This window comes from Carica papaya, chromosome 4 (genome assembly GCF_054855325.1).
Source record: "Carica papaya isolate Zhongbai chromosome 4, ASM5485532v1, whole genome shotgun sequence".
In the NCBI taxonomy this organism is placed as follows: domain Eukaryota; kingdom Viridiplantae; phylum Streptophyta; class Magnoliopsida; order Brassicales; family Caricaceae; genus Carica; species Carica papaya.
Window position 1 is genome coordinate 9619424 of NC_142312.1, and position 23785 is coordinate 9643208.

Here is a 23785-nt window from a genome sequence, read left to right on the forward strand (position 1 = left end):
TAAACCACCAAAGCATATATTTACACGCTGCATCGGTGTTTACAAATTGAATTTCCAACTTGTACAATCACGTCAGAAACGCAAAGGACAGATTTTTGCAGAAAGGACTGATACGATAACTGATGCAGACAGAAAGGATCAAATATAGTCTACTCGGTTATGTTTTTCACAATTTTTTTTTTCTTCTTTCAATTATCTCTTCCTGCATTTTTTAGTTTAATTAATGGAGCAGGGTCTAATCAAGCGATACTTTAAGTTAAACAGACTACTATTCATTTGAAAAATAAGCTATTGTTACATTCCAAAGAAAAAAAAAAAAAAAAAAAAGGGTAAAAAGAAAAACCATAAAATCTCCCTCTTCGAGACCCGTTCATATTACTGATGTGTCTGGGCATGAGGTGGTGGACCAGGTGGTTGTGGTGGTGGCGGCATACCCGGTTGATTCCCAGACTGCAATAACAAAAAAAATTGAAGGTTATTTTCAGGAATAAAGAGACAGAAAATTGAAGGTCGCTTCCCCACAATTACGTCATTTTTAAACCATTCATCCTGTGTTTCAAATAACTTAATTGCTCCAGTTCCCCTACTAATTCTTTGTTCCAAACATGCCGTTAATTTTAATCACAAAAAAGTATGATAATACTTCAATAAGTTTTTGTACTGTTCAGAAAGTCCAAATTGGCATCTGTACTACTTTTAGATTCAAATACAAATCAAGCTCTCAAAGTTTGCCCAAATAAACCCTTATCAATACCGGTGTATCTAACACCATTAGATAGATGGTTACATAACAGATGATGTGTCCACTTATATAGCAGTCATATAACTACCACACTGGCAACCACTTCTTTCTTTTCTCTCTCTTAATTTCTTTATCTCTAAACAATTATAAATTAAATATATATTTATAAAAATCCAACAACAATACAAAAAACCAGAAGAAAATTCTTAGCCCCAATGTCATTCCAATGCTTTTCAGCCCCATTTAAGCATTATCATCCATCTAACCTGGAAACACAGTATTAGAAAAAAGCATACTGGCAAAAGCAGAACCAATAGCATGGTTGTCACACTAGCGATACTTATAAAACTTTATGCTCACATGGACAGGTCTTCTGCCATGTAAGTATTCGCCTATGGTGTTAGACATGCAGTTAATAATAATGGTCTATTCGAACAAAATTTGAAACTACAAATTGTATTTGAACTGGAAAACAGCACATGAACTGATTCAACCTTTTTGAATGGCACAAGAGCTTTTTGATGTACTACTATAAAAATCAAACAAATAAATTCAATTGAAACATAACATAGAAGAGTGCCATAATAATCACAACTGAAGAGAATAAGTAACCATAGAAAATTTGTTAAGTGTAAATATATCTATGGGCTGGCTTATTAAGTATTTTCAATACTAGCTCCAACTAAGGCTATGTTTGGAAGATATTAAGAAATGAAGTGAAATTTATATTCTTAATTTAATTAAGAAAAAATAAAAATTCTATTGGGACAATATAAGAAATTATATTAATAGAATTCATGCAGAATTGAAATAATAAGTTCCAAATTCCATAACTTTGTTAGAACTTAAAACATATTGTTCTAATCCATATAGAATCCCATATAAAATCAATTTTTATCATCTTTTCTTTTTAATAAAACTTTCTTCTTTTAATAGAATTTATATTATATAATAGTTAAACCAAACGTTAACTCATAAATAAGTAGTACAATTTTATATTGCTTCCAAACATGGTCTACATAAATCAAAATTGCGGAGAGAAATAGGAAAAGGAATGGGTTAACATGCTATGGAATGTATCGCATAAGCTGCCTAGGCACTACCATGCATCACCTTACAGTATGTGCATGAGTTCCAGCTACAAATCCAGCTGAAAATAAGGTTTGGCTGACATGTAATACGGCAGACTATACCCTTATATTTATTCATTATAGGAGGCTAGCAGAATATAATTAAACAATTGCCGACGCAAACAAGACCTTGGCACTACTCTTTTATAATATATTTTAAGAATCATCTTCTAGAAGTTTAAAGATTGCATTTAACTGAAACCTCACTTCCTTTTACCTGATAGGGATTAAATCCTGGCATCATTGACATCTGCCCAGCTTGTGGACGGAATGCACCACTCTGTGGATACATTTGCGCACCACCTGCATTAGAAGGACCCTGCATGTTTGGGGGGCCATTTTGAAAGCCTCCGGGAGAAGCACCACTAGTGGGTAATGATCCTGAGTGCATTGGATTGATGCCCATAAAATGGCCCTGTGGCATTGGGGGAACCATCTGATTCATGGCACCTTGCATTCCCTAAAATGAAGAAAAAAATGTCAACACAAAGCCTCAAAAATAAACCAGGAAATCCACCAAAACCTTTTGCGAGTAGTTTCTCACAGGTTAGAACACTTTTTCCCTTAGAAGCGACTAGAGTGTTATGTTGACACGTCAAGACCCAAGGATGAAGATCCAGAAATTGCTGTTGTTCTGTTTTTCTGTTAGAAACTTTATTTTGACTTTATACTTTGATTATCAGTTGCTTAGTAAGCTGGCTAGTTTGTTTCTTGCTGTCATTTCGTGTGTTCTTTCTCTATCTAAGTCCGTCATGTAGCATTTTCACAATAAGCCAAGAAATGAATTAACTTAAAAAATTTCCCTGTTTGCATATGCAAATTCTCTCTCTACGTCTTATATGTCAATATTTCTTCTTTTCTCCATCCATTGTCACTATTTCTTTCCACTAATTCTGATCCTGACATCACATTAAAAAATTGTAGTTTTTAATAAAGTTAATGCTAGCGGCAGAAGATAGCAGCTGATTTCTCAAAGGTTAATTATGGTAAGAGTTAAATTAGTTATCTCCCAAGTGAAAGTAGAGTCAATCCCAGCCCTTCCAAAAAAAAAATGCATCTTACCAGAAACTTAGTCCAAAGTGAAAGGTGGAATAATTAAACATCTAGAATTTTCCAAGAAAAAGATATGCATCTGCTAGGAACATCAGCGGCGAAATAACACCTTGTGATAAGGTGTATCAGAGAAGTAAAAAGAAAAAATAACGAAAAAAATTATGTAATCTGTAGGTGTTGTTTTATGTGGCTGTGCAGTCTGCAGGTGCTATTTTATGTAGTTGTTATGCGACTGTTATGTGGCCGTTTTGAAGTGGCTATTATGTATTTGGCGTTGTAATTGCTTGTGTTTAGCAGGAGAAAATTAGGGAGAAAAAATAGAGGCCAGTTGGCTGACTCTGGAAGCAAATTTATTAAAATTAATTGCTCCTCATGTGCTGGATTTTGTATGTACTAAGATATTTAAGTAGTATTTATGTAATAGTGTGGTAGGATCGTAGAAGTATCTAGAAATAACCACCAGAATTATTGCCCATTATCCCTCTTGTATCACTTGCTGTCTCACAAATGGATATGCAGAAAAATTTGTCAAAAAAGTTTCTTCAGTACTTTAACTCTAGGAGATTGTTGGGTTCCCTTTTAACGATCCTATATCATTAACAAAATCCCACAACGAGATCCTAAGTAAGGACCATAACAGTATCACTTTTGGTAACTTATATGGATGAAGGAAAAATAACATGCAACAGGAATTGATACTTATGTCAAAATGCATTTCTTTTAGGGTTAGAGTTTTATATTGCAGGAGAAAATAGGAGTGGGCAGCAAACTTATAAAATGAGGGAAATGAAAACATGAGCATTAAAACTGGTATTGAAACTTAATCAAGAATTAAAGCTCAGTGACAAAAATTAAAAGAAGAAATAATCTAGAGACACAACCGTACCATTGGACCAGGCATAGATAATGGATGCGATGCAGGCATTGATGAAGGCACAGGAAGAGATCCTGGCAGTGAAGATGGAATGGGTGAAGGCATGCCAAGTGGTGGCATCTGCAGTGGGGGACGAGGTAAATGAGGATGTGGAAGCAAAGGCATGTGAGATGGCGTCTGTAGCTGTTGCATATTTGGAGGTGGCATAGGCATAGGGTGCATTTGCTGTGGAAGAGCCTGATGCTGTTGTTGCTGAATCTGCTGTGGATTCTGCTGAAATCCCTGCTGCGGATTGGCTGCAAGAAGAGAGGGATGTGGACCAGGAGGAAGAGGTGGGGCTCCCAGAGGCATTGAAGGCGGAAGAGGCTGCTTCTGCTCCCCCTGCGATGACACATCAGGAGATGGAATTGATAGTGGCATTGCAATTCCAACTCCTGGAATAGTTCCCTCATTTCTGGTCAATCCAGGAACAAATGCTCCAGGAGTTGGTGGTGCCTCCGGTACCGGAAAATTACCAGGAAAACGACTAGCAACCGCAAGGTTTTGCTCACCATACCCTGATAGAAGCTAAAATAGTTAGAAGTTCTTAACAGGTCATAAAAGATTTTAAGGATAAACTGACTACAGCCAATTATCTTCAGAAAACTACTCTAGCACAAGGCAAATAAACAAACTCCACTGTAGAAATCCCACATGCACCACTAAACAGTATTCAGGCTTTTTCGTTTCACAGCATCTTTTTGGTTAAATCTAGAGCTTAGAATGGTCATCTGCAAATATTGTTCCTTCTTTATGATGATATTTAAAATGTTTATTTCAGGGACTAGAGAATAGGCAATAGAATAACAACCTTGATTTTGGGAAATGCTAAATTTATCGCGAGGGGTGTCCCCAGGCCTATTTCTGCACCAGAACTTTGTTGTATGATCATTGCTACCACTGTAAAAGGAACTAGACAGGTTTAGCAACTAAACAGATGACCTACAGCTTTGCTGAATTCCAAATATTGATAAAACCAAATTAGTGAAATACACTAAAACAAGAACAGAGAAAAAATAATCACACATCTTTTTTGGCAAAAGATCTATAATGGGTTCCATTCGACTCTTAATATGGACAGGACCTTATTTCTTGGGTTTTTAAAAGTTCTTGCCTTCTTTAATTACCAAACTTGTAAAGAGATGGAATGACAGACCTTGCTCTTATTGTAACTGCAGAAACTCAAGTGAAACAACAAACAATCCCTCTTTTCAAGGAACAAATGCTTCTGAAAAGCTTAGAGAAGTGGCAGAAAACTGTATCCTTAAACTTATGCATATCCTAAATTTATATACAATGATCGTGAGAAATGCTATGGTAGTGCTTAAATTACCTCATTACATAGGAAAGGAAATAAATGTTTTCTGTTTTTTTTCCAAAAAAATCTACTTTTTTTTTAAAGTATAAAATGTATTGTAATAAGCACCAACTGGTGCAGATTATGTACAATTATTTACAGCTTAATCCTCCAAACAGAAAGTATTCCTAAACATTTGGATCATAATCAGAGGATGACCCGAAAGCAAAAATTCTAGGGTCCTAAACCATCTATTTTTCAGTACATCAAAACCCTTTGAATCCTCAATTCCTTCAAAAGCTCTAGAATTCCTAGCTTTCCATACAACCCACAAAATACTGAGAGAAATAATGTCTGCAAAATCACAGCAGCTTTCCAAACTCTCCCAAGCACCAATCTCCTCCCTTACCAATCCTGACATGACCCAGCTGATCCCTAAACATCTGTACACCCCACACCACAGTGGATACGTAGCAGGACAGTGAAGCAGAAAGTGGCAGCAAGACTCTTCAGCCTGTTGGCATAGGTAGCAAGCATTAACTAAAGTGAGACCCCTTCTCTTTAATTTATCAATTGTTAATACACTCCATGCTAGCTTCCCAAGTGAAAAAGGAAACCCGAGGAGGCACCTTTGCCTTCCAGATCTGTTTGAACGGGAGAATATTCCTCTCACCATCAGTCAATTGTGTCTGCTCATCATGCTGCATCAATTTTTTGCACCAAGATTGCACTGTGAACACCCCTTTTTTTGTGATATTCCACCAAGGCTTATCCGCATTGTTGCCCAAATTGATACCAGCTAAGATCATCATCAAATTTTCATACTCCATTAACTCCCAGTCATTTAAATTGCGACTCACCACCACCTCCCAGGATCCTTTTCCATTCTGATTTCTCTCAAAACAATCCAAAACACGGGCAGCCTTGTGGGTGGAGATACCATAGACATTGGGAAATCTATCGTCGAGTGGACCCCCTTCCAGCTAATGATCATCCCATAAACTGGTTCGCAACCCATTACCAATCTTCCAAAGAATTTGGTTCATAAAACTTACTTTTCCCATTTCAATTTTTTTCCATAAATATTTACTGTGAGTCCTCTGCCTTCCAAGAGTCAGCCACCCGAACGAATCAAGCCCATATTTCGAGGCAATCACTCTCCTCCACATAGTGTTATCCTCATTCATGAATCTCCATAACCATTTACCCTGCAAAGCTTGATTCATCTCAATCAAAGACCAAATCCCAAGTCCACCTTTCCGTAAAGGTTTCTTCAATTCATTCCAAGCGACCAAATGAAACTTTCTAGCATTCACAACATCACCCCAAAAAAATTTTGCTTGAATAGCTTCCAATTTTTTTGCAACACTAGCCGGAATTGTGAACAAAGATAGGTAATAAACCGGCAAGTTACTTAGTGTACTTTTTATTAAAGTCAAATGGCCTCCTTTAGAAAGCAACCCCCGTTTCCAACCAGCAAGTCTCCTCTCAACATGGTTGATTACCGGTTCACAGACCCTTTGATCGTTGCAATTGGCACCCAAAGGTAATCCAAGATACTTAATAGGAAAATATGATGATTTACAGCCCATCCCTATAAATTCAGATTTTGCCAAATTTTCTTCAGACCGAAAACTACTTGAAAGCCCATTAAAATACATCTATCCCTCATCACTGTGATTTTCTCCGATTTACAGAGAAGGACATCATCAGCAAAAAACATATGTGTGATCTCCTCCTCACAGCTTCCATCCCCAACGTGTAGACCCCAAAAAAACTCCAGTTCTCTAGCTTTTAGAAGCATTTTGTTCAATGCCTCCGTTACCACAATAAACAAAAGTGGTGATAATGGGTCCCCTTGTCTCAATCCTTTTGAAGGCCTAAAAAATTCTGAAGGTCCTCCATTTATGATAACCGCATAAGACACCGAGGTAATGTAAGTATTAATCCATTTTCTCCATCTATCACCAAAACCCAATCTTTTCAACATATAATCAACAAAAACCCAATTCATGTTATCATACGCCTTCTCCATATCCAGTTTACAGAGTACACCTCTCCTCTTCTTGTTAGGCATTTCATCAACCATCTCATTTGCTATAAGTGCAGCATCTAAGATCTGACGGCCTCCCACAAAGGCATGTTGTGAGCCACCAACTAGTCTGTCCAAGACACTTGTCAATCTTCTGGCTAGAACTTTTGCAATTAATTTGTACAAACTACCCACCAAACTAATGGTACTGAACTCCTTAATTGAAGAGCCCCCACTCACCTTAGGAATCAATATGATGAAAGTAGAATTGATAGCCTTTACAAATTTACCAGAGCTATGAAATTCATCAAACATTTTCATCACATCATCTTTTAACACAGACCAGAAAAATAACAGAAAACCCATCGAAAAACCATCATGGCCAGGGGCTTTCTCTTTATTACACGCCTTCAGACCATCCAAAACCTCATCTTCAGTGAAATTCCTTTCCAACTCCAAGCTGCTATCCCCGTCAAGACAATTGAAGGATAAACCATCCAGACGAGGTCTCATCTTCATCTGTTCCGAGTATAAATCATCGAAGTGAAGCTTGGCCCGCTGTCGCAAGTTCCGATTACCCTCAACTTCCTCATTCCCAAACAGCAGGGAGCCAATAAAATTGTTTCTTCTATGATGACTTGCCAGGCAGTGCTGGTGTTTCAATCACCCTCTTCAACCCATTTAGCTCTAGATTTTTGTCTCCAGCTAGTCTCCTCCATTTGCATAAATTTGTCCACTTTGGATTTCAAATCCTCCCTCTTTATTGAGTCCTCCGTCGAAATCAACCCCACCTCTTCCTTAATATCCAGAGTATTATTAATATCCTCTAATAAAGTCTTCCATTCAAATTCATTTTTTAAACCTTCTACCTTACACCACATTTTGATCTCATTTTTCAAAGAATGAGCTTCTGCACAAGTCTGTAGCTAGCCATACCATTTGGATTAGTTTTTCCCCACCAAACTTTGATATTCTCACAAAACTCTGTCACCCTAAGCCATTTGACATCAAACAGGAAAGGACAAGGGCCCCAGCTGATGCCATTCGCCTCCAGGCAGATTGGAAAGGGTCAGAGGTAATCCTACTAAGCCTTCTCTGACATAAATCAACCAGAACAGAATGCATATCAATTGAAATTAAAAACCCGTCAATTCTGGAGCATGCAGGGGCTAAGTGTTGGTTTGACCACGTCCATTTACCACGAACCATCGGGAGGTCAATAAGGTCAAGTCTATCAATGATGTCTCTGAACTCATCAGCACACTTATTATGTACAGACTCACTAGACCACTCATGTTTATGCAGTACCATGTTGAAGTCTCCACCAACTACCCAAAGACCTTGCCATTTCACCTTACAATCAAGCTCCTTCCAAAGCAGTGCTCTCTCGTTACCACCACCCTTGTTATAGACTCCGGTGAACATTCATTCTATCCTTTTCCTACAATCTTTGAAAATGCAGGATAGAGTACACATACCTATTATGCAGTCCCCACATTTCATTAGTTTATCATCTCACATAATGACAATACCCCCAGAAGGCCCAATGGAGGGTAAAACTCTCCAGCCTACCTCTTTACAGCACCATAAACTCCTTATTGTTTTCACATCAATGACCTCCATTTTTGTCTCCTGTAGGCACACCAATTCCGGTCTCCACCTACTCAGCCCACCTTTGATGATCTGCCTCTTACTGATGTCGTTCAAACCCCTCACATTCCAATAAATTGTTTTCTCTGACATATTAAACTTCATCCAACTTTCCTACACCCCTCCCTTTCTCCTTTTTGGCACCATCATAATTAACCATTGATATCAGCCTCCTTAGTTCCCTTGACTCCTCACTGCCAAGCTTCCCCTTTCCTTTTCTTTTAGCATTCTCCTCCATTTCTTTCTCGAGATGACTCCTTTCAATATCCCTGAACAGCTCCATCACCCTATCTTCGAAACCTCCAAACACAACTCCCACCAGGTCATTCAATTTTTTCATATTTTCAAGTATCCACCGTGAGCTTTCAACTTGTAGGCACTCCACCACTCCAAAATCCACTTCCCCACTGATTGGGTTCTCTAACTTGAAGAGCCAGCTGAAGATGCTGATTATCTAGCTCAAAACCGTCATCCTGAGTGTTCCCCTTTCTTTGGGACTTCAATCATTTGAAGTGAGTTGCTGACAGCATCCTCGAACAGTGTGTGAGTCGGAAAAATACAGCTAACGCTCTCCTCAAATACGTGAACCTCGTCAACGAACTCTGCCAATACTTCACGCCTTTCTTCCCTAGATTTTGTGCCCTTCGTCGTAATACCCGCCATCTCCTTTTCACTCGACCCCCCATAAGCAACTACGATTTCTTCCTCATCTCTTCCCAACTTTGCCAAACTACACATGACCTCCAGAAATTCTTCTTCTCCCCCAAACCGCACTGAGAAAATTGACTCCTCACCTTTTCCTTCATCCACAACTGTAATACCCTTATCTAGGGTTTGAAATCGAGAAGGAAAATTCTCAATTTGTCTTTGTTTCCCCACACCCTCGGTCGATCTTCTTTTGACTTCAGCATTCCTTTCTGGGCCTTCATACCCTCTAATCAATTGCCCACCATTATATCTGAGCCTCTTGGATGGACCAGCATGATCATTTCCGATCAGCCACTTTCCTTTCTCCGCCCAATCCATCCTGCCCTCTTGCCCCTTTTTGTCTTAGTAATAAGGCCCATTTGTTTATCTTTTTTGCCCGGCCCATTCGGAGTTCTACCTGCCTCATTATGCCCATTTTGAAATTTGAAAAAAGCGGGTCGGGTATCTTTCATCTCGACCCAATTAGGGTTAATCGTGTCCTTCCTTAGGGTTTCAGCAAAAGAGTCATGTGTAAGTCATGTGTAATCGGGTCTGGATTCTACTTTTCTTATGACGTAAGTCTGTTTTTTTTTTTCGTACTTGCTTTTCAGCTAGAATTGATCTTCAAAACTTCTAATTGAATAATTCAATACCATCAAGGAACAAGATTCACAGTTAAGTAAAAGACCCTTGACATGTGGCTGTCAAGTAGTGAAATAAAGTTTCCATTACTTCAAGAGTTACTTCAGTATTTACTTCTTTCAATTACGTTGAGAAAGGGAAACGAAGTGATTTCAGTTTATGATTCAAGTTCAGGCTATTCCCTTCCAGATTAAGACATATTGTGAGACATAGTACATCATGATAGAAATATCTTTATTTCTTTCTGAAGAAAAATCAGAATATTATATAATTAAGCACTAAGAGGGTGCCACCCATGCATAAAGGAAATCCTATCAGTATTTTAACCATATAACTGAATATATGATAAAAATATCAATTAGATCTTAATGAGAGATTTTCAAGCAGCACACCAAGAAAATCCTCCAATAATAATCAATTAATTTTGTTAATATTTCTTATTGATGGTACCAAATTTTGAAGGGTGGAAGAGGAGTTTGATAAGGTTAGAGATAGATGGTACCAAATTTTGTGTTGTCTGGTTACCGGCAACTTTTTATTCTTTATAGAGGATTTTAGTAACCTATAGAGATTCTTATTGATGTGTCTTTTATACATAGGTCGGCACCCATTTGGTGTCTATAATTGATGAATACACATTATATTTTTTATTTCAAGCAGAAAAATATGTTTGTATTCCACGAGAAAACTAGTTATAAACACAAATTTATGAGCATCATGTCTAAAACTTAACAATACTATAATATGGACACAAAGAACAACAGCACTTAACCTGCAAAGAAGATATCCAATAGGATGCCATGCTAGATCCCATACGCTATTATCATGGGCATTCGGGATTTCAACTTGAGGTGTTTCATGCCTGCGCATCAAGAGAATCTTAATGGTCATTAAAATATACAAGCTGTCTGGAATGCTTCCCTACCTACCCTAAGATTACATAAACCACCAATCAAAATGAAAAATAAGTACGGTAATCTATATCAAAAAGGAGAATAATTTGGGTGATTACTGTCGTATATAGATGGTCTATGACTCCTTAATATAAAAATTAACCTAATGCATCAAAAAACTGATGCATGTAAGAATGAGAACAAGAAAGGATGGAGTAAAAGGTACAGACATACCCAACAAGCCAATGAAAAATTGATCCATCAAAACTCCCACTGACAAAGTATTCTTCATGGAAGGGATGCCATGCCAATGCTACCAAAGATAAACATTTTCACTATTAGTAACATCACATCAGAGAGACATCAGATAAAGAGACAGTGCAGTAGTAATTCATTTTCAACTTAGAATGACTACTTGTAGAGAAGCATAGAGCACAAAAACTTCTTTTGGGAATACCAAGATGAAATCCATTAAACAGAGTATGAGAAAACTAGCACCACTATAGATGGCAAAAGCCTTTCACCTTATCATAAAGCAAAACCTAAATATAATAGAGGAATATTTACTTCATAAAGTACTTAAAGTTTGGACATGATTTACTTGAAAATCCATTCTAATTATGCAATTTCATTTTTATTTCTTCTATCAGAATTTTAATGTTCAAAAGCGGCTTCACATATCCCTGTAAGGAAAAAAAAAAAGGTCTAAAACATGAAACAAGGAACTTCCACATTTTCCTTCTCAACCTGATAATTAATCTTCAGGTTAAGCAGATAGCCTAAAGTCATTCAGAGCCAATTTCACATTCTAGGAAATCAAATCCAACTTAATATGTAGCCTTAAATCATTGCTTTAAGCTTATAATTCACACACATTAATTACTCAAGACTGCCAAAACGTCATATTCCATGTTTGCTTACACAACTTTCCTTAAAAAAATACATTAGCATGGCAAGTTGCAGGCAACAGAATAGAAATGTATTTGATTCATGACTTCAATAGATTTTTTTTTTTTTTTGAGATAGAAAGTAAAAAAATATATTAGAGTAGGCACAAAAGGGGTGTCACCAATGTATAAAAGATTTACAAATCTAAGAATATATCTACAATGAAACCAAAATCATCAAGGTTATAAAGGTGATGTCCCAATAATGTGGACCCAAAAAAGTGGAACCATTTGTCCTTGATGTTTCCAAAAGAATCCTCTTTGTCTTCAAAAGTGCGGTTGTTTCTTTCTTTCCAAAGTATGACTTCAATAGATCTTTGTGTATGATGCTGGTAACTTAAGTCACTAGCACACCCACGGGGCACCCCAAGCAATGGTAACAAATTAACACTAGAAACTCAGTTCCTTTTTCACCAACCTAACATCTAAACACAAACTATCAACCTTGTCATCCATAGCTACAGAAACTACAAGAATGTGCGAATAGTATGACAGGCATAAGAATGAAGCAAAAGAAATTAACCATCATGGCATAAATCCTCTCAATCATGATGTTATGTAAACGTGAGTTTCCAAATTATACCAGCATTAGAGTAGAGCAATAATCAAATATTGAATCCTTTCCTGCAATTAGCAGAAATTTAATCCCCTAATTTAAACAAGAAGTAGATTCATTTAATACATTTGATCAATATCTCAAATGACTCAAGTATTACACAAGAACAGTGGAGAAGACAAGCTTTCTGCATATTATCCTTCTTCACGCAGCAAATTACTAAATAATTCTTCTAAAAGAACGTGTATATTGGACAATAGCAGTCACTTACCAGTAACATCTTTTCGATGCCCACGGAAGGATTCAAGCTCTTTCATGGCCCTTATGTCATAAAGCTGCGAACTTAGAGCGCAATGATGATGCAACATCAGAGTAGATTTATATACAAAAGTGAGGTACATTCTGTTTTTAGAGACACGGAGAGATAACAGAAATACACACATACACACACAGAGAAAGGAAGACATGCTTCATCCAGCTTAAAAGGAACGAAAGAGGCCCACCTTGATGATTTGATCTTTTGAAGCAGTGAGCACCCAGTTACCATTTTGGTTCCATTTGACACAAAGCACTGTATTTTTGTGGCCATGACTGCAAAAGATATGCATAAACTCTCAATATAGTTCAGTTTTATAGAAGATTAGGAATTCAACCAAAAATCAGTATTTACTCACAATGAACATAGCTCTCTCCCAGTTCTAGCATCCCAGAGTTTCACAAGGTTGTCTTTTCCACCTAATTATGCAAACAAATGGCAATAAGCATCAACAGGATCACTTAAATAAAGACTGTTCCAAAGAAGTTAACCAAGACCTTTTCTTCTTTATCCAGGGTCAAGAAGAAATCAGAGTGTACCAGAAATTAATAGAGATTTTGTGGGGTGCCAGTCAACACTCTTCACATCCCAACCGTGGCCTGCCTGAGTTCAAACCACCCGGGAAAACTCTTAGGTTATTTCATTTCAACTAAAAACATTCAAGTACAACTAAACTCAGTAGTAAATTACATCATGTGCAGTATTATCAAATTCCTTTCAATAGGTCTTATCAAATTATCCAAAAGGTATTCTACAAACCAAAAACAAAACAAAATAAATGGGGAAACCAAATAGTTATCGGAAAAAGTATATCATAAAGGAAGAGGGAAAAATTAGGGGAGGACTAGGCATCCCAAAACCAATAGAAAAAACAAAAAGAAAAAGAAGAAAAATGGAAATAATGGAAAAGAAAATTCAATAAAGAAGGGCTGGCCAAACCCTATATAGAATAGAGAAAGTAACTTCCTGAAAGAACACACACACCTTATAGGTAACCCCAAGAGAAAGCTAAAAAAAGTCATCTTGCCCTAAAGAAGCAAAGAGGAGAAATATAATCCTTATAAAAATTTGCATTTCTCCAGCCATAACACCCTCTACCCAGAAAATCTATCCTCATTATTTCCAATGCTATGATAAGAAGTGATTGAAAAAACAAAAGCTCAAGATTTGGAGAAAAAAACCAACACCAAAAATATCAAATAACCAAGTCCAAAGTCTCCAATCCGCATCTTTCCGCAAAAAAAAGACAGCAACGTGACCCAACATCATGAAGACATGTCACGCATACTACAGGAACAAGATACAACCTGACCTGACAAGTCCAAAGTTCATAGACTGATATTGCAATAATAAACGAGCAAATAAATGAGAAAATAGAGAAACAACAGAAAACAATATTTGCAAGATAACATATTTAAGTTCCATGTAGGAAGGAGCAAAATTATCATTTGGGGCATTAAACTTGTGCAGAGGACATAAGAAAGTTTCAAAACAGACAATCTTTTCATTTTAATTGTTGCAATAGACTTTAATGGAAAATTAGCACTATACACAACCCAAAAAAAAAGGCTAAAATACCTGATTTCATCAATAACTTCTGGAAAATGTTAAAATTGTACCCTAAATATTTTTGGATTTAAATCAACCTCAAGTTTTAAAATATGCAAATCATTCTATCACTATTAGAAAAAATTAACACCATCAAATATTAGTATGCTGAGATAATGATTTCATTTTTTTAATCCACATAGATGCCACATGTCATCTACATGGCATCCATGCGGACCCACTTAAAAAGGGTTGTATTTGTGACATAAAAACCAAAATCCACATATTAATTGAATGAATTAAATGAATAAATAAAATTATTAGATTAATTAAATTAACTAATTAATTAATTTTCACTAATCTTCTTCACTAAATAAGACACAGGGACCACCTCTTCATCTGCCTTTTTTGTTTCCCCTTCCTCCTTTTTTCTCCCCTAAAATACAACTCGTGCCAACTCTCCGCCAACATCTCCTTCACGCAGGCCACATGCAGATTATACCTCTTGCATGTCAACCTCTAACTCCAGCTCCTCCCTTTGCGGCCACACTGGTGACACGCAAAGCTCACTTTTCTGTGCAAGTAGAGGTTGAGGTTGCTGTCATGGAGCACCATGGGGAGATTGATGCATCAGGGGTGGAAATTGAAGCCGCAGGAGTTGCAGTGGTAGAGGAAGTCAATGACATCTACCTGGCAGGTGTTGCAATAGGAGGGTATCATCAGGTTCAGGTCCAATTGAGATTGCTTTAGTTTATCTCTAACAAATCAACCGCTGTTGCTCAGATCCGGGTTGATCTGGCTGGATGACCTGAACACAGAGGAAGAGCAGGAGTTGCTGGTGGAACTGAAAGTCCCAACATTGTCCATTGGGTCCCACCACATCATGTTTGCACAATCCTCTCCAGTTCTAGGGCACAGATGAAAACCTTTTTCATGGGTCCACGTGGATAGCACCTGTCATCTATGTGGCATGTACATGGACAAAAACAGTGACATCATTATCTACATATGTTGCTACTTGATGGTGTTACCTTTTTCCTAACAGCGAGGGAGTGATTGCACTTTCAAAAGTCTGTTAGGGAGTGATTGCACTTTCAAAAGTTGAGATTTGATTTACACACCAAAAAAAATAAGGTGCAATTTAAACATTTACAAAAAGTTGAGACACAAAATCAGGTACTTCTAAAATGATACAAGATCACATAGCCAGAATAAGAAAAAAATGGGTTGTTCCTGAAGATTAAAGTATTAAGGGAATATTTTCCAATCTTAATTTTTTTTTTCTCATAGTGTATTACTACTAAAGTTCCCCTGTTCTTAGCATTACTTTCTTGCCACAATGATTATTATAAATAGTCAAATATATTTTCATCATAACATGTGTGAAAATATTCTCAAAATTTGATTCATGATCATAAGAATATTCCCAACCTTTAATTCTTGATTTGGTCAACAATCGAGCAATTATTATTTGTTCCTTTTGTTATTAATAGCTAGACTTGACATTATTAAATTTTACTTTTGTTTCCTATTTTAATGTAGATTGATTGTCAAACTTTCCTCTAAAAAAGCAATAGTTAATCCAGTAGGGTGCAATTGAATTTTCACCATCAAATACAACGACAATGGAAGCAACACTGATACAAAACACGATTTGTGCCAAAAAGATTACCCAGTCTTACGGTATTGACTACTGTTAGAATATTATAAAATATTTCTTATGCATAATAATATGATTATCTTTCCAAATATGTAAGTATAATTAGTAAAAAAATTATTAGAGTAATTTATGTTGGTTATACCATACATGAATCCGTCTATATGTATATATATCTCTATTTTTATTTCAATAAAACATAAGTAAATATCCACTATTCCTTTTCCTAATTCTTACATGGTATCAAAGCTAGGGTTAGGATTAGGATTTTAGGGGTCAAATTACATCAGACAAAAAGAATGGTTGAACAATCCATTTCCGGCGCCGGAGAAAGACAACCACCAAGCTCTGTCCAGTTCAAAGCGCGGCCAGTCCGGTGGTGTATGCGGGAGAAGCCGAGGAAGCAATTTGCTCGGCGTTTTGAGGTTGCATTCAGCGAGATTGTCGGAGGAGAGCATTCCTGTGCATGATGGGTTCCCGTTCGAGGATAAAAGCAACAAAGGAGCTCGGCCAATTGATTCTGTGCACGAAACTAGAGGGTCGAAGAGGGAAACGGCGCGGAGGAGCAGATTGCGCGACAGCAAGCGATTTGCCGCTCTCCAGCACAATTTGGGCATTTATGCGAACGTCATTCTAGATTAAGGCTAACATTGGAGTTCTGTGGTGATTTCCGATCTAAAGAAGGTTGTTTGGTGGTTTTAGGCAGCATGTGGAACTCCGGCGGCAGTGCGTGGCCCTCTAGCAGCAGCATCGACGGCAGCATAGATCCTCTAGTGGTTGACAGCGAGGTTCTGGTAGGGTTGTTGATACCCGTGCATGAAAAGGTACTCTGTTTTCTCAAATTTTCTGATATATTTGCAGTGTTTTTCGTGTGTCTTTAGCTACTGTGTTTGAGTATTTTTTGGTAACAATTTATGAATATTCTTGAGTTAAGAATGAGTGATAATAAGTTTTCGGTGAGTGAGCCACTCCCAGTCATGTCAAAAATCATTGAGCATAAATTAAATGACACAAATTATCTGAAGTAGAACAAAACTATTAGGGTTTACCTACGTAATATTGATAAGAATGATCACTTAACTCAAGACTCTCTCACTGGTAGAACTAAACAAATCTGTCTAAGAGATGATGCATGATTGTTTCTACAAACTAGAAATTCAATTAATAGTGAGATAATTGGTTTAATTAATCATTGTGAGTTTGTTAAAGAACTGAGAGAACCTTGCATACTCATTGACTGAAACCATAATAGTTTTCTCAAAAGAGGAGCTAACAGTAGCAGTAGTAACAATATTCGCAGTTTGTGTTCTCTGATTTCCAATTCTGTAATTTCTTGCATTGCCGTTCCGTATGTTTTTGCTCATGACAGTAATAACAAACAATACTGCTTGAATCATTCTACCGACTATCCACTGTTCTATTTCCTCCCCTGTTATTATTTCTTCCTCCTTCTCTAATAACAAGAACTAGTATGCTGATTAGGTATAGTAGTCTCTGTGCATAACACTCTACTAACAACTTCCTGAAGAGATGTGATCTCGAAACCAGATAAAATTTGAGATTTAATAGTCTCAATTTCATATGGAAAATCAGTCAAAAAACTCATTATGGTCATCCATTCTCTCTGTGTTTGTTGTCCCTTGATATCAGCAATGAACGACAAATGTACATTAAACTCCTCATGTCCTTTTAAATTTCATAAAATAGGCTATGAGAGATTTGGCCTCCTTCTCAATACGATAGAAAGCCTTACAAACATCACATATGTGAGACTCATTAAACTCTTCATATGTTAAACTCATTTCAAAATTATATGACTCAACATAGGATTTTTCATCAGTCTTTTTATGTTGATACATCATCTCAAAACAAGGTTGTTGAGAGAAAGAACAGATATTTACTTGAAACTGCTCGAGCTCTCTTACTTCAGACACAAGTTCCTAAGCAATTCTAGGGTAATGCTATTATATCCACTACCTATTTCCTGATTAATCGTCTACCATCTGTAATACTTGAAAGTGATATTCCTTATAGTATTCTTTTTCCAAACAAGTTGTTATTCCTGGTACAATCGCGAGTATTTAGTAGTATTTGTTATGTTCGAAATGTACGATCCAGTATTACTAAGTTGGATCCCAAAGCCTTAAAGTGTATCTTTTTAGAATATTCTCACCAGCAACAGGGATATCGGTGTTACTTTTCAGATCTTAATAAATATCTAGTATCAACTGATATCCTCTTTTCAGAGAATATATCATTTTTCTTCTCATAGTCCAGGTTTTCAGATCAGGTGAAGGGTGATAAGTGACTTATTTATAGATTATAAAACAGTACCTCTACGGAGCAACCAGATAATGGTATTTCTTCTTATATGCCTTCTGAGCAAACTGATGATGGTGTGCTTTCAACTCAAGAACAATCGTCCATTATTCATGTTTATTCCAGAAGACAACAAACTAATAATACATGTCTTGTACTAGCTTCTTCGTCATCTGATCCTTCTACTCATGATCTTGATCTTCCCATCAGTTTTCGTAAAGGTACATATCAATACACCCTTCCTCATTCTATTTATCCTATTGTTAATTTCATTTCATATGATCATTTGTCTCATTCATCTATCCTTTTAATTGTTTCTATAGATTTCACTTCCATATCCAAAACAGTTAAGAATGCTCTGAATCACCCTGATTGGCGTAATGTCATGCTTGAAGAGAAAAATATTCTTGATGATAATCATAACTAGGATCTGTTAGATTTACCCAAAGGAAAAAAAAGTTGTAAGGTGCAAATGGGTATTTTCAATTAAAATGAATCCAAATGGCTCTGTGGCGAGACTTAAAACTCGATTGATAGCAAAAGGTTATGCTCAAACTTATGGGATGTACTATTCTGATGCATTCTCTCCAATAGCCAAACTTACCTCTATCCGTTTATTCATTTCTATTTCAGCCTTCAAAAATTAGCCTTTACACCAGCTGAACATTAAAAATGCATTTCTTTATGGTGATCTCTTAGAAGAAGTATATATAGAGCAACCACCTGAATTTGTTGCTCATGGGGAGTACGAGAAAATTTGTAATTTAAAAAACTCTTTATATGGTCTGAAGCAGAATCTCTGTGCGTGGTTTGGCAAGTTTAGTGAGGTAGTATGTGAATTCGAATTGAAAAAGAGTAAGACTGATCATTCAATTTTCTATAAACAATCAACAGCTAGTATTATACTTCTTATTATTTATGTTGATGATATTATAATTACAGGAGATGACCATGCAGGAATATCCTCTCTCAAGTCATTCTTACATACTAAGTTTAATACCAAAGACTTTTGACAACTAAAATATTTCTTGGGAGTTGAAGTAACAAGTAAGGAAGGAATTTTATTATCTTATAGTATGTACTTGATCTACTTGTAAAAACAGGAAAGCTAGGAGTTAAGTTATGTAATACGCCTATAGTACCTAATGTACATGTTACAAAAGATGATGGTTATTGTCTTAATGATCCAGAAAAATACAGACGAGTAATTGGAAAACTAAATTAGCTCACTGTGACTCGTCCAGATATTGCATATTCTGTCAGTATTGCAAGTCAATTTATGTCTGTACCTACAGTTAAACATAGAGAGGTTCTAGAACAAATTCTATGCTACTTAACAGGTGCCTCGAGAGTCGGCATAATGTTTAAAAATCACAGACATACTGACATTGAATATTTTACAGATACTGATTAGGCTGGATGTAAGATTGATAAGAGGTCTACTACGGACTATTATATTTTTGTTAGTAGAAATCTCGTATCATGAAAAAGTAAGAAGCAAACAATTATATCTCCCTCAAGAGCAGAGTCTAAATATAGAGTTATGACCCAATCCACATGAGAAGTGTTATGGATACATCATCTTTCATATGAAATGGATTTAAATTCACATCTCCTGCAAAATTTTGGTACGATAATCAGGTTGTCCTGCATATTGCCTCAAATCCTATGTATCATAAGAGAACCAAATATGTCGAGATTGATTGTCACTTCATCCAATAGAAAATTTAGGAAAACTTTATATTTACTGGTTATGTGAAGATACGAGAACAACTTGGTAATATATTCACAAAGTCTCTAAATGGAACACAAACTCAGTATTTTAAGAACAAGATGGACATGATTAATATTTATATTTCAACTTGAGGGGGAGTGTTAAAATATTATAGAATATATCCTATACATAATAATATGATTATTTTTCTAAATATGTAAATGTAATTAAAAATAAAATTATTAGGATAATTTATGTTGGTTACCATATATGAATTCGTCTACATGTATATATATATATATATCTACTTTTATTTCAATAAAACATGAGTAAATATTCAATATTCATTTCCCTAGTTCTTAAAACTACCAAGCGACATTTGCACCAATGGCTAAGCTACACATCATTCGTGCTCTCCTGCCATTAGCTGTAAATTCGGATTGACCTCTATTCCAGCTAGATGTGAAGAATGTATTCTTGGATAAAGAACTAGTTGAAGAAGTATATAAAAGATCTCTCCTAAATTTGAAACTCCATATATGAAACATCAGGTTTGCAAGTTAAAAAGGTCATTGTGTGGTCTTAAACAATCCCCAAAAGTTTAGTTCGAGAGATTCACAATGGTGAAACAACATGGATATTCTCAATGTCAAGTTGTACATTGTTTGTAAAGGAATCACACAACGGTAAATTATCTATTCTAATAGTGTATGTTAACAATATAGATGTCAATGGTGACTTCACATAAGATGAAGAAAACTCTAACTAAAGAATTCGAAATTAAAGATCTAAGAAACCCTATATACTTTATAGCAATGGACGTGGCAAGATTACGTGAAGACATCTATATGTCCCAAAGAAAATATATCATAGATTTGCTTACTGAGTGTGAGATCCTAGAATGTAAACAAGCTGACACCCCTATGGAAACCACCAACAAGTTAGGAATATCTAGAAAAGGTACTCCGATTGATAAAGGTCAATATCAAAGATTAGTAGGCAAACTCATCCCATACACACATCAAGTTAGCATTGAAGTCAGTTCATGAATGATCCACAAGAACATATGGAGGTTGTTAATAGGATTATGAGATGCTTGAATATAACACCTAACAAGGTTTTATTCTTCAAGAATGGTCCCAGACGAGAAACAGAAATTTACAGTGATGCAGATTGGGCGGAATCTGTCACAAACCGGAGATAAAGTCTGGTTATTGTTCCTATGTATGGGTAAATTTAGTCACCTGGAGAACCAAGAAAAAATTCTTGATCTTTAGAAATAGTACATAAGTTGAATTTTGCACTATAGACAATGCAATTTGTAAAGGTATTTGAATTAGAAGGTTAAGGAACTAGGAATTAACTTAAAAAACAGTATGAAACTTTTTTATGATGATTAATTTGCACTAAGTATTGTCAAGAATATGGTTCATCGACAAAGCCAAACATGTTGAGATTGATCATCACTCCATAAAAGAAAAAGTAGAAGGCAATGTTGTCCAACTGCTCTGCAAACAAACAAAGTCACAGGTTCCAAACATCCTAACCAAAGCTTCGCCTCGAAAAAGCTTTGAAGACCTAAGTTCCAAGCTTGAGATGAATAACATTTTCAACCTCACTTGAGGGGAAGTTTTGGAAATATTGTGCATTTAATTCATGATTATAAAAATATTCTCAACATTTAATTCTAGATTTGGTCAACAACAATAGCTATATTAGCTGTTATTTTTGTTATTAACAGCTATATTTGATATTATTAGATTTTGTTTTTGTTACTTTACTACAAATTAGTTGTCAAACTTTCCTCTAAAAGAAAAGTAATTAATTGTAAAATGTGTATATTGGCTGTCTTCATCCCTTTGAAGTTCAGTTCTTTTGGGTTTAGCCCCTTTGAAGTCCAGTTCTTTTGGGTTTAGCAGCTGCAAACTACTCCTTGGCCATGATAGTTTACGCTAGGGCTAGGGCTTGGGTTTGGATTTAGGGGGTGCAAACTTTGGAAGTGTTGAGAACCGGATGCAAACACCACAGAATGAGCCAAGATACAGAGAATTAAAAAATAAGGAGCAGGAAGAGAAAAATGAATCTGACTTCACAGAATCCCCTCCTAACAGCTATGTGGCAGCATCTGAAGCAAACCAAAAAACTGAAACGTCGAACCATTCTGAACCATCATCGTTGCTGCACGAACCAAGCCGACTCTCTCCGCTAAACCGCAGCTGCTTCAGTCTTGAACCGGCTCATGCCTGTTCGTCTTCTTCCTTTAATCAACATGTCCCCAACTCTGAACAGTGACTTCCGGCGATGTTTGGCGAATCAAAATGAAGAAATTTACACCGATTCATGTATAAAAATATGTGATAGTGGATCGAGCAATGTATTGATGGAATTCAAGCAATAAAATATCACATTTCTGCATTTTCTCTCTCTAACAGCTTCTTTCTCTCTCTAACAGCTTTTTCTCTCTCTAAAACCAGTCCTTCTCTCTCCCAAATATTCTCTCTTTCACATATCTATATTCTCTCTCTTTAAAGACTTTCCTCTCTCTCTCAAACTCTCTTTCTTATCTCTTCCCCGACACCATCTCTCTCTCTCTCCTCTTTTCTCTCTCCCCGACAGCCCTCTTCTCTCTTTCAAAAATCTTCTTTTTCTTTTCTGAAAAATTCCCATTCAGTCCTCTCTATCTCTTTAATTTCAGAATCTGCCCCAACCTTTCTAATTTCTCAAAAATACCCACAAATATTTAAACTCAACATTTTTCTAAATTCTGGTTTTGGTGAATCAAATGTCCAAGGCAAGTCCTGACAGAAAGCTCATTCGAGTAGGGCATATTCACGCTCTCCTAAGCCTCGGTTGATTAGTTACAAACCAGGGAGAGGTACCACTCTTCAACACCTATGGAGCTGCACTTACTTCCTGGCTACAAAATAAATCATGCTCATTGATGTGCTCTTCGTGGTCAAACCACATCGCATCCCCCATCACCTCTTTCCTTCTTTTTTCTAAACTCAGACCATAGACCGTATTTACTGCCAATAACAACTCCAACAGCCATCCACCTCAATGCCCAATAGAAAATATATCCTTCTTCTTCCACCAGCATTGCTCTCTAAGCTCCAAGCAGCTACCCTCTTCTAGAGATAGTGACTGAGTGTTATCCACGCTCTTCTTTTTTTTTAAATAAAAGTGTAGTATTATATTAAACGGAACCAAGGGGGTACTGCCCATTTAAAATGCATTTACATTAATTGATCCATTACCATCCCAAAATCTTCCAAATCATTAATATCATATTCCAAAAATGTAGAACCAAAAATATAAATCCATCTATTTCTAATAGTATTAAATTTCTTCCACCCCTTCAAAGGCCCTAACCAAAAGTCCACTCTTAAGGTGCCTACTCTGGGAGTTTTTTCTTCTGACCCAAAAAAATTTACTAAAAGTCATTTATTCTTAAAGTAAAAAAGAGGATAAAGAATCTATTGCAAAAGACATTCTAAATGATACATAGGGCACCTATGATCTCACCTTCCAACACCACATCAGAAGATTTTGATTCAATGGACTAGATAGGAGGTTTGATTGCATGGCTGTCTCACCAAAGCTAGGACTAACCGACAAAGACAACCAGTGCAAAAAGGAGAAAATTTTCGCAAAGCTGTACTCCCTCCATGATTTTTTTTCACAAAAAG

The 23785-nt window shown here is 36.4% G+C and overlaps 1 protein-coding gene across 2 annotated transcripts in view; it reads right to left on the reverse strand.

Moving 5' to 3' along the window:
- The window catches only part of FY (Transducin/WD40 repeat-like superfamily protein), a 51224-nt gene continuing 27439 nt past the window's right edge, over positions 1-23785 (reverse strand). For both annotated transcript variants that reach the window (XM_088217794.1, XM_088217795.1), the window contains 10 exons: positions 13398-13457; positions 13217-13277; positions 13046-13133; positions 12814-12877; positions 11274-11352; positions 10919-11008; positions 4650-4738; positions 3812-4356; positions 2090-2332; positions 1-450 (listed from right to left, as the gene is read on the reverse strand). In XM_088217794.1, coding sequence (XP_088073920.1) covers positions 376-450; positions 2090-2332; positions 3812-4356; positions 4650-4738; positions 10919-11008; positions 11274-11352; positions 12814-12877; positions 13046-13133; positions 13217-13277; positions 13398-13457 — 1394 coding nt within the window. In that variant the 3' untranslated portion in view covers positions 1-375. The remainder of the gene's footprint in view (positions 451-2089; positions 2333-3811; positions 4357-4649; positions 4739-10918; positions 11009-11273; positions 11353-12813; positions 12878-13045; positions 13134-13216; positions 13278-13397; positions 13458-23785) is intronic.